The sequence below is a fragment of the Colletotrichum abscissum genome (genome assembly GCF_030869225.1).
Source record: "Colletotrichum abscissum strain IMI 504890 chromosome Unknown Scaffold_148.1, whole genome shotgun sequence".
In the NCBI taxonomy this organism is placed as follows: domain Eukaryota; kingdom Fungi; phylum Ascomycota; class Sordariomycetes; order Glomerellales; family Glomerellaceae; genus Colletotrichum; species Colletotrichum abscissum.
The window spans coordinates 1-10,938 of NW_026850041.1; the positions used below are offsets into that span (position 1 = coordinate 1).

A 10,938-nucleotide genomic window follows, 5' to 3' on the forward strand; every position below is an offset into this window, starting at 1 on the left:
CCCCCCCCCACCCAACAAAACTGACTCATCCCAGTGAAGGTCGTGCTCACCGCTTAACGCTATTTACTTAGGCCCTGGTATAGACTTCACCTAGGCGAGAGATACCTGTGCCGTTGGATTTGAGACCGACGCAGCTCAGTCTGGACAACATGTGGTTGCCTCAACTGATGAGTCAGTGGCGCTAGGATTTTCCAGGCATATGGGCATGTGGAAGGACCACATCGTGAGATGCCTGGAAACGAACTTTGAATTGGTCCGCCATTTGCAGACATGTATCTACCATGACAATGGAAATACTGCATGCCAAGGAGGTCATCGACCAGCCTTGTTTCGAATGAACGTGCAACGGGGTCGAAAGATTTGCAGCCGGCGTGGTTGCATATCAATCACCCGGAGACATATCCCGGTTTGGGCCATCGGACCACTGGCAAAGTGACTGAATCGGCCTGTCTTTGGTATATAGATACCCAAGTTACCTACGTTTCTTCGTCTGGCCAACCAATATAGTCCTTGTTTCATTTCCTGGCTTCCAAAGTGATGGAAGACTTATTGAAGTCATTTCCCTCCACCGAGGATTGTAAACAGGTCCTTTGGAACTACTTTGCGTAAGCCATCAACGAAGTCACTTTATGTTCATACTTCGCTAACTAACTGCTCAAACTAGCCAGCACTTCAATCAGGCGTTTCTTGATTCGCAAACCACTGTGGAACGTACGGCCAAAGCAGCCGGCCTTCTCGCAGTTGATGGACCCGATGAAAGACCGATGTTTCGCGACTTGGCAGCCAGATTTCGCGATCTTGGCCTTCACCATCATGCAAAAGTCACCTGTATCATGATTTTGAGGGGCCAGCTCGCGATATCCACCGTCAAGGGCCCCTCGGTGTTGGACACCGCCATCATCCTGGGTCTAATTCTGACCGATGAGATGGACTGGCGCGCTGCGGAGGCTCTGTTCAATGAGATTCTGAAGTCCGGACAAGCCGACTCGCTGGTGGTCGCGAACGCGCACAACATTCTCGGTTACGTATACAGGGGAATGCTTCGTAACGATCTCTCGAAAGCACATTTCCTTCATGCGCTACGCATCATGGAACAGCAGCAATCATCAGACCATCGACAGGTTTTTAGTATCAAAGCCAACCTTGCCTCGCTTACTTTGCTTGAAGTCGAAGGAGAAGCGCTTGAGGCGGCAGAGAACGAGTTGAGGCAAGTTGTGGAAACGTCCGCAGCGCAGTATGGCATGAACGATGCTGCTACACTGCTATTCTGCACAATTCTCGGGAACCACTACGCATTGAGGGTCTGGAGCGGCGAGTGGCGCGCACTCAACCTAGCAGAAGAGCAATTTTCTCGGGCTTACGAAGGCTATCGGGAGTCATTCGGCGAAGCACACAAGGTGACTCGCGAGGTAGCCTTCAGGCTTTGCAAGATTTGTGCCATCAGGGCAGTCTGTCTCATCTTGTGGTACAGATCTACCGGGGAGTTCAGAACTTTCGTCGCGAGTGGACGGACGGCCTAAAACCGTCGTCAGGAACTATTTTTGTGCGATGCTTGACCTTTTGCGGGGATCTGTGACGGCATGGTCTAGCTACCTTACCGAGATTGAGCGGTGATATCTAGCTAGAGTAGACCAGTTGTGACAGGACCTTATTGAATGATTGCTTCGCTGGCAGAGCGGGCTTCGATTCGACTGATACAACTTAATCGGTGCCTTCATTCAGACTCTGCACCCCGAAAGTCCATCAGACTCTATCATCCCTTAAGTTAGCAGGATAACACATCTTGCACCACAGGGCATTCGTGAGTCCCGAGGGCGGCGGCCTCCATTGTACCAGATGCGGAGAATGAGAGCGTGAGTCCATGAACCTGCCTTGATCTAGCCATGACACCCCGTGATTCTGTGATCAACGATGGAGGTTGAATCGTCAGTCCAGAGATGAAGTAACATGAAGGCCCTGCAGTCATTGCGGATAGAATCGCGCGGCCATCGTAAGTTATAGAAGAGAACATGCTCAGTCATGACGTTTCCTGTTTTTGGTACAAGTATAGAAGGTGAAGGAAGTTGAAAGCCTCTTATAGCAGAGAAAATAGACATTGTTGGGCTGCAACTATGAAAGGAAATCGCGGAAGAGGGCAGCTTGCGTGCGAAACTGAATGAATTGAAGTCATTTCGTGCGTCAAGGACAACTGACTGATAAGCAGAGACGGAGAAACCAGCGAAACTTTTCTCTACCTTATTCAGCTGGCATTCTCTCCGCTTCGACAATCAGAGGTAACTATGAAGTTACTTTGGAAAGACCATCAAGGTCGTTGTGCGATAATTGTGGGCGCCTAGAATTCGTTGGTTCCGTATGTAACTCGAGACAAGTCCCTTGATGTCCATGATGCTGCTAAGCCACTAGACTCATCTTTCCCACATTCTCTTCCGGTCCAATCAGGGTCGAGGACTGGCTCTACACCAGGCTTCATATCTGAATATGTCGACGAATCCGCTAATACATAGGGTATCAAAGATGGTTAGTTCTCGACCTGACGTAAAATCAAGACTCTATATAATCCTTCCTCAGCTTAGTGCTAGGAATCTATGAGATGGAAGCATTGCGTATCATTGCTTGGTTTTACACGTGTGCACCTGTCGATTGATGTCCTTTTGCAAAGAGTGCCTTATCAAGCCAGCTAGCCGGATATATCCGGCCTGACATGACTCTGCTGATCCGTTGAGTAAAAGTGAGGCTCGCCACGACGAAGATTCTCGAGAGGAAGGCAAAATTTGTTCCGGTATAATGGCAGGACAAGGTACTTGATGGCTTGCAGATGAAACCGTACCGCTATCGGCGCGATGCAAAATCCTTATTACCCCCAATTCTGCGTGTCTTGATGAGAAACTGATAAGATCGGGAGTCAGTCCTCAATACTGGTTCCTCGTTACGGCGAGGCAGGCGTGTGAGTGTGAGCCAGCTTTCTTCTACAGAGAGGTTGGTTGGTGTAGTTCCGTTATGGGCGGCGCAGCTACCAAATGGTAGGGTGGGTTGGCTGCATGAGACGGACAGATGACTGGCTACCCAGATGGGGATCCAGGCTCTCCAGCTTTCGAATTTATTGCAGAGTCAGGGTTGATAAGGCAACTCACAGTCTTACCAGCTCGGCGCGCAGATCGTTCTCGCCAAGTCTTGCGAATCCACCCCTTTCGTCGAGTCATCTGGCAGAGTCTAGAGCGGCTTTTTCATGGTCTTTCGGAGCAGGAATCATCCTGGGAGCACTGCCTGCTGGGACTGACGCCCAAGTCAACCGCCCATATTCCCTGTTGGCCTGGCTGAGAGGCTTGCGTTTCAAATCACCGGATGTCCCGCAACTGGTCAAGAACAGCCAGATCAGGCGTGGACTACGTATCCCAGCGGCCGCTTATGGAGACCCTCTCAGGACGGTTCAGGTCTGAGGAGCCCTCACACAACGAACGAAGATGCTGCAACGAGCTCTCAGAGACCTTGCTAGCTTGAAGAACAACTTAATGAAAGGTCGGAGATTAGAGGCGTCAAGTTTGGGATATTTCCGAAGTTCGCCCGCATTATCACGTTCCCAGCGATGATCACGACATGGCTCCTCCGTATACACCGACGACGAGTCACTAGGAGTGGCCCGAAGGGCAGCCCTGGGCCAGGCCTCGGAACAGAGAACGATCCCTTGTCGACTTCACGAAGCCCTGACACCCTCCCAAAGGTATCGATCCACTTCCATGCGTTCTGGCGTCCGTAGTCACCCAGCGGTGTTCATTACATAGTGCGGTTAACGTAGGGATAAGGAAGGGGAGAAGCTTCCCGGGATCAAGCACTCTCCAAGACAGGCAGTGGTTTCGCGTGTTTCCCGCTGCAGCGACACTCGACAGGTCACCTCAAGCGGAGCTGCACAAAAGAGGTAGCTGATCTGGGAAGGTGAGTTACACATGGGCTGTAGAGAATCCGCCGGATCCTGGCAGGCTTGTTCCGCCCGGAGGGCAGGGGAGGTGACCTGACAGGGGTTTGCGTATCGTTGGCAAACAACCACATGATTGAGTTAAATCGGGCTTACTAGGCAGTGTGTGATTGGTGGTCTGACACGCGCGGCGGCCCCTGTTGCGGCGCATAAGCCACCCAATTTGGGGTGCTTGGAAGGCGAGCAGGCGGTACGAGACCCTTGTCCGCGGATAGCCGGGGTCGTGTCGCGACTTCCAGGCTTGGTGTCATGTACACTGTCCTTGTTGTTGAAGGACGCCCCATCTGACTTGCAACAGAGGGACTGACCCCAGCACACTGGCCCTATGATGCTCCACTCCCTCTTGGCGGATCCATTCGGACGCCCGACTGGACGTCGTGCAGGCCAGAGGGTGGCCTTCTGTCTGTGCATTCTTCGGCTCCAGGACGACCCGCGTTCGATTATGCTGCGCGGGTCATCAGTAAAGAAATCGAAACATCTCGCCTTCTCAAAGGTTCAGATAGGCTAGTTTGCTTCGGAGAAGGTCCTTTTCCCAGCCTCCTCGCAAGTAGTATCAGATCCTCGATACATCCGAGTATGCGCCTTCTCGGATTGTCTACTCTTTCGAAGTCGTGCCCGTTGATCATCACTGTTCTAGATGGCATGAAACAGACTTCAGTGTTCTACAGTGCCACGGTGAAGTTTTGTTTTCTTCCGAGGGTCTGGCGATCGAAGCAAGGCATTCCCAGCCTTCATTGGAGCTTGCTTTGACTGCATCGAGTTGCTCCGCTTTCCTCAGTTCCGGCGGCCTGGCGATTAGCTATCTGCTTCTAGTGAGCGGGTGACTGCCGAGCGCTCCTAGATTATCTTCTGGGAGAACTAGCCTGTCTGGCATTTCGCTCAGGCCGGATAACCCATTCAATCTGTTCTCCAAGGGCTTGATAGTTGATACTTGTCAGCATCAGCCAACGAATCTGAGGGGCCATCCTCACACCGAGATTTCAATTGCACCGTTGAGCTACATCGTCCCGAGAGGGAGAAGTTGACCATATCTCGGTCCGTTGAGATGTGAGACAATGCGGAATTACCCAGTCAGTTGAGCGCTGACAGCTACTCCCGGGCAGCGCTCGGATGTTGGAACTCTGTAATTTAGGGGCAGCGTCTTCTGAGCTTAGTTATATGTTCAGTGCTTCTTTTAAGTTCCTCATTTCAATGATGCAAATCCGTCCCAGTGCCGATGTGTATCTAGCCGTCACTGTTGGGGACTCGTTTGGGCGGGCACTGCTGATCGAGATACTTTATAGAAGTCCCGGCTACATCGGTGGAGGGCTAGACGGGGCAGCGTGAGAGAAGGATAGAACACCAGCTTCACCTCAAGAAGAAAGAACGGTTGCTTTAGTCCCACTCAGATCGTTTACCTTCCCGCAGGAGATCATGCACCTTTTGTGCCATCACCCGCCTACGTACCTTTACTCCCTACATAGAGACTTTTCAAAGCCGGAAGGCTGCCAAGACTAGGGAGCGTAGCCTGCAACCAAATCACAAGCCCTCGGCCGGCCATTTCATCAGAGCAATCTTCTAGGAATGCGACCTCAGAGCTTTGGTCCGCGTCGAGCAGTTCATCTGCCGTATTCTGGGAATAGAGGTCACGAAAATCCTGGCCGTCGTGCAGATCGTACAGACAAATACTTGACGTCACAAACGGCGCCTCCATTGCGGATCCATCAACTGAATACCAATGACTTTATTGCCTCAACCTCGATAAACCGCGCTACCTGTACAAATTGCAATCCTGATGTAGGTACTACCTTCAACCTCTGCCCAGACCTGATGGCGTATGTTGAAACGTATCAGTATCTCGTTCCTTTCGGTCGTTCTGAATGGCATCTACGAGGATGACAGCAGGTCTAAGGAGTCAGGTCATACTATAGTTGAAAAGAGCCCATTGATCTGATCAGGTCTTAGCTCTGCGTTGCATTTAACGGTCTTCTTACATTGGAAACAGGCAAGGACCGATCGATCACAGCCTACGACCAAGGTTCCCTCCGTGACCCAGTCTTTGGCACCATGCGATATGACATATCCAAATGGAGCCGTGAATGGCTTCTTCAAAGTTGATAGAAACTCAACTGGGTCTTGCTTTACTCTGTAAAGATTACCGTTGTGGATTAGTTGAGCAGGCGGCATAATGCCGAGCTCCAGGTTCTCGCAGAAACACTTCGCCTCCTTCGCTCCACCCGCCTCGAGCGAGGGTTGACCCGGAATTCCAGAGTTCGGAGCCGTATGCGATGTGAGGCAAATTCTTGTGCCATCAGGTTTTGGCGCGACGTGTCCAGTGTCAGAGATGGACTCGTCGGATCTCGGAGGATTGGCAGCTTGATGTCTCGAAGACGACTTGGAACTGTCAGTATCTGCTAACAAACTCAGAAAGTCCAACTCACATGAAGGCGGCTTGCGCCGCCGAACCGCCCCGGAGTCTCAGCGCCATGTAGTACATGTTCAGTGTATTGGATCGTGGATGACATCGACAGTTCGACATTGGAAAATGAAATGATGTGTCCGGTGCGGCGTCCGCCATCTAGACTTTTATCATGACGTTCCTCAATCATTCTGTGCGAAGAATCATCGTAGATTGAAGGGGGTTGTGGTATGAGAGAAGGTGATGACATGGTCGGCGTCGAATAATGATGTAGCCGGAAAGAATGCGTTAAAACCCTGAACGGACTGTTTCCTATGGGTGAAGCACTTGAAATACAGCTTCCGAATCAAAATTCGCCATGTTCTTGGAGGTCATGACACTGTCTTATACGATGAAGCTCAAGATCTGATGCAGGCTGGGTTGGTAGCATGTCTGATGCAGAGGTACAACAAGACAATGACAAGCAAGGGCCACGATGAAGCAACTCAAGCTTTCTGAGAGCTATTGTTGGTGAGTCATTATGACTGGATTGGTTGTATAGTACCCACAAATGAACTTCTAGCGACGAAGGTAGATGTGACAACGTACGCATATGTGCGAATGACTCTTGTCTCACCGACCGATTCCACCCACCCTGCACCCTCTGACAAGGGAATGGTCCCCGAACCAAGGTGTATCAGAGTATGTCAATCGCCGCATGGGCGGGAGGCGAGTTTTCGACCTAACTAGTCTAATTCAAATGCAGTCCGCCACGGCTGCCTAATGACTAGCCCCATGCGCAATCAAGGCGCGGTTAGTTATGGACCGGCAATGACAGATGTGATAAAGATGATTCGACACAAAATGCACACGCCCTCTCTCCCCTGATATATGCGGCTACTAATCAGAATCCTAAGCCCCCGGGCACCCTGACCATTTCAAAGTCGGTGAACTGCCAGCATATATGCACAGTCAGACCTGAGCCTGACACTCCGCTTAATGCAATCCGGTCCATGACTATTCCCCGACGATCGCAGAGCCACAACCAATATGGATGAAATTCATCCATGCATGAGTGACGATACCTCACTCAGCTGTGCATCGGGTGCCTTACTTGAACTTTTGTGGGCATAGGTAGGTAATGTGCGAGAACGAAACAGCGTCCGCCACATTCACCGGGCCGCCTCGGTATTGCCAGAAGCTTGGCAGCTTGGCCATATACGTGCACGCTATCTCACGCACCACGTCAGGACCTTGCCGCAGGCTGATCGACGGCGCGGCCCAAGCCAGGAATCAGGCGGTGTGAATAGGGCCACAGTAAGAAGAGCCTCGATATTTTCGCACGTATCTCGCTGTACTCGTTTGGCATGCGGCATCAACGCCATATATACCAATCGACACAGTTGTCCATCTGTGGTGTTGGACATTCACCTATGTCGAAGCCGCAATTCATCGTTCGTTGTGCCCTTTGCCTTAGCAGCGTTGTGATCAGGGCTTTACAAGATTTTTCGGTCACCACACTCCATGCCAGGTCGCATCCGTATTCAACATAGTAGCCGTAGAGCTTATCAAGGATCATTCCGAAATCACCTGCACAGTAAACGTCAATGCTGTGCCATTGGGCTCCCTGACGAGCTTGCAGCTATTCTTCTCCACCATCCAGACGCAGACATTTCTTTCACCTCCTTCAGAGTTAATGTCGGGAGGCTCAAGGATGAAGAGAATTCCCATGGCATAGCCCTTTCTCTTTATCATGCGCGATGCTAAGACACCGGTTGCTTCTTGGCGCTGAGTATCCGTTTCGCGCCTCATGGTGATTAACATAGCTGAGGGCACCGCATCACCTTTGGGTTGATTAGCTCTTCATACCTATGGCCCGTAACAAAAATTCCACGCGGCCTGCGCTGGTCAACTTGAGAACGAACCGGTGACTAGCGAATTCGCGGGCCTGACTTCGCCGTTTGAGTGGCATCTCGAAGTAATTATGCGCTCCCCACTGAATTTGAGTGGCTTCAGCGATGACAGGGTCTTGTACGGGTACCCTGGGTCTCTTTCCTCGTTTCTGGGGGAAGCACCTCAACGTTCGCAACTTTGACCCCCCTGATATAAGTATGCGTCTATCTTCCTGCCCGGGGGCATTTTCCCGGTCGTCATTCCCGCCATCAAGTTCTCTAAACACAGTTGAGGTATACAATGTCAGCCAACACCACAACTTTCTTCATGCGAAATTCACCATGTAATGAGTTTTCAATTGCGGAAGAATTTTTCATCTCAAGAGTGAGCCAAAGCTTTGAAAGCGCCCCCGTTACTGCATGAGGCCAGGTTTCTTCCGCGTTGTGACGGTTGAGTGAGTTGATGAATATCTACAACGAAGCTAATAGACTCCTCTCAGACATACGATCAACGTTCTAAATCCAAGAAAAGAAGCACTATCGCCGGTCCATGTGCGGAAAGATCTCTGAGTGCCGGGCAGAACTCAACTTCTGGTACGGAAGCCAATCATTTCGAGAGCGCAGTCAACCCGAGCTTGCTGGCTCAGAAGACTCGATACATCTTGAAATTACAGACTTCAGTTGCTAATCTAGCTCCAGCCCTTTGTGTTCTGCCATACGATTCTTTCGAGCACGATAGTACTACTCTTGCTGCAGCTTCGGAGAGAGATGCTGCGCTAGATCCCGAATTCAAGTTCGAATTTCCAATGACCCATTGGGTGGTCTACCTACTACTCGACTCGGGCAAGTTGATCTACAACGGTCTGTCTGCACCCTACTGTGTGCCCCTTGATCGGGTGCATGGTTTTGGTGCCCCGATGCTTCAATCTATGAAGGAAAATCAATGCCTGCGTTCAGAGTGGGGTTGTCACGAAAAGTATCCCAACGCTCTGACGATAGAGCTTGAAAAGAAGAAGATGTGAGCAAATTGCCTCACTCCATTGATTTGCTCTAACTATGAGACCTTAGTCTGATTTTCTACGTGGCTTACTTGGATTTTCGCCCTCCCAATCCTTTCATTTGAAGGCGTTGTACTGGGACTACTGAGCACTGTAGATCGCGCGCGTCCTGGCTTTTGGCATTGTGTTGTGTTAACGACGTAGAAGACATCGCATATGGTAGTCCACAAGGAGGCCAAGTCTGGCAACGAAACCAGACATGGCGAGAGCCGGGAATTTTAATGCTCGAGGAAGTGAGAGACTGTCTCAAGAGATGTGCCTGGCATTCATGACAGCATCGAGAGAGCGCGCACTGGTCAGGACCTCGAAGCTCTCCAACTTGTCAACTTGTCTCTTGAGCAGCAACAATTCCATAGATACCCAGATCATCATGTACTTGAACTTAGTCGCGGCACCTTTGAAACCAGCATCGGTCACATGCCTTGGACCCTCCCAGTGCGCACTGTCTTGTGTGATTTTTAGTTGCAACAACCCATATCTTCGAAATCGGGCTTCTCTTCGTGTTTTTAATTTAACGAAGACATGCTGAGTGCGCTCGTCGCGAATGTATCGGAAGATTGTCACTCTTGTATATACAAATACTACCATCGCTTCCTGCCGCATTATCATGAATCCATCTCTCCTTCAGCTTGTTCCGCAGATCAATGCGCGTCTCTGTACAGTAAGGCCTCCGCGGCCCCATTCGAAGTCGCGCGAATCGAATAATTATTCGGATTTTGTCGCCGTAGTGACTCCAGAGTTCCCATCTCGCGACCATGCACGTCACCATCCCTTTAGGTGGACATCCTTGAAGTATAGAGAAGTGATGACACTATCTTCCTTCGTGGTGGTCCAGGTGCTCTTGGGGTACTGCTTCAGGTTCGCGATGTCGTGGGAGGAACAGTGGCGCTTGAGCACTGCATTGGCAGTAATCAGCTTCTGCTGGCGCTCCCGAAGCACGTTACTTCGGAGAGAGTCGGGCCACTCTGTCGCTAGCATGTTTCGTCGTGTAGTTCGGGGGGAGAGAACGGATTCGCACCAACGGCTGGCACTCTTGGAGATAGGCCGAGGAGCAAACCGTGGCACCTCGGTGATGGGCTTCAGAGACGGCCAGCCGTTATCGCGCTTCATTATCAATGGAGCGTCGCCGGAATCATTGGGGGAGACGGCTAAGGTAGGCGGGGCCGGGTGGTTGGTACGAAACGGAAGTGTTGAGATAGACCGAGAGGCAACAGTCCCTACCCCTCCGCGGTTGTCCATCTCAACCACCATCATGGTAATAAGAGAGCGACGCGAGGTCAGCTTGCTGTTGTTGCCGGTACGCTGAAAAAAGGTCTCCTCGTCAATGCTAGACCTTTTGCCAGTCTCGTCAACGCTAGACGTGTTGTCATTCTCGATGGAGTCTTTCCACTCGGAATCATCATCAATTGCGCATTCGTCAACGCAGTCGGTGTTTGAGTTTTGGTGGAGAAAGGCTTCCGACTGGCTTGTAGGATTCTGGCGACGATTCGAGGTAACGTCGCTTTTGGGGGGGCCTTTGGTCTTGCAGTCGCCGACGGGGGGTTCGTTGTGCCTTTGTACGGGAGGCTGAGAAGTTGTCCGCACGTTGCCCTGAGACTCCTTGTCGGATTCGAGGCCGCCCAAGGTCTTCTCGCTTGCCTG

General features: G+C 51.2%; 4 protein-coding genes across 4 annotated transcripts; 2 read left to right on the forward strand and 2 right to left on the reverse strand.

Moving 5' to 3' along the window:
* Positions 1–537: 537 nt before the first annotated feature.
* CABS01_16771 (uncharacterized protein) lies at positions 538–1,520 on the forward strand (the record flags this gene model as incomplete). The annotated part of the gene is made up of 2 exons (XM_060550101.1): positions 538–605; positions 665–1,520. 2 exons carry the CDS (start codon positions 538–540, stop codon positions 1,518–1,520), a joined length of 924 nt encoding a protein of 307 aa, XP_060403592.1.
* A 4,336-nt stretch (positions 1,521–5,856) lies between these two features.
* CABS01_16772 (uncharacterized protein) lies at positions 5,857–6,618 on the reverse strand (the record flags this gene model as incomplete). The annotated part of the gene is made up of 3 exons (XM_060550102.1): positions 5,857–5,874; positions 5,981–6,343; positions 6,391–6,618. 3 exons carry the CDS (start codon positions 6,616–6,618, stop codon positions 5,857–5,859), a joined length of 609 nt encoding a protein of 202 aa, XP_060403593.1.
* Positions 6,619–8,540: 1,922 nt separating this feature from the next.
* CABS01_16773 (uncharacterized protein) lies at positions 8,541–9,362 on the forward strand (the record flags this gene model as incomplete). Its single annotated transcript, XM_060550103.1, has 3 exons — positions 8,541–8,624; positions 8,740–9,257; positions 9,308–9,362. The coding sequence occupies 3 exons, from the start codon at positions 8,541–8,543 to the stop codon at positions 9,360–9,362; spliced, it is 657 nt and encodes a 218-aa protein (XP_060403594.1).
* Positions 9,363–10,059: 697 nt separating this feature from the next.
* CABS01_16774 (uncharacterized protein) lies at positions 10,060–10,929 on the reverse strand (the record flags this gene model as incomplete). The annotated part of the gene is made up of 1 exon (XM_060550104.1): positions 10,060–10,929. A coding segment is annotated over one exon (870 nt), but the record flags the coding sequence as incomplete, so codon positions are not given.
* Between the last annotated feature and the right edge of the window lie 9 nt (positions 10,930–10,938).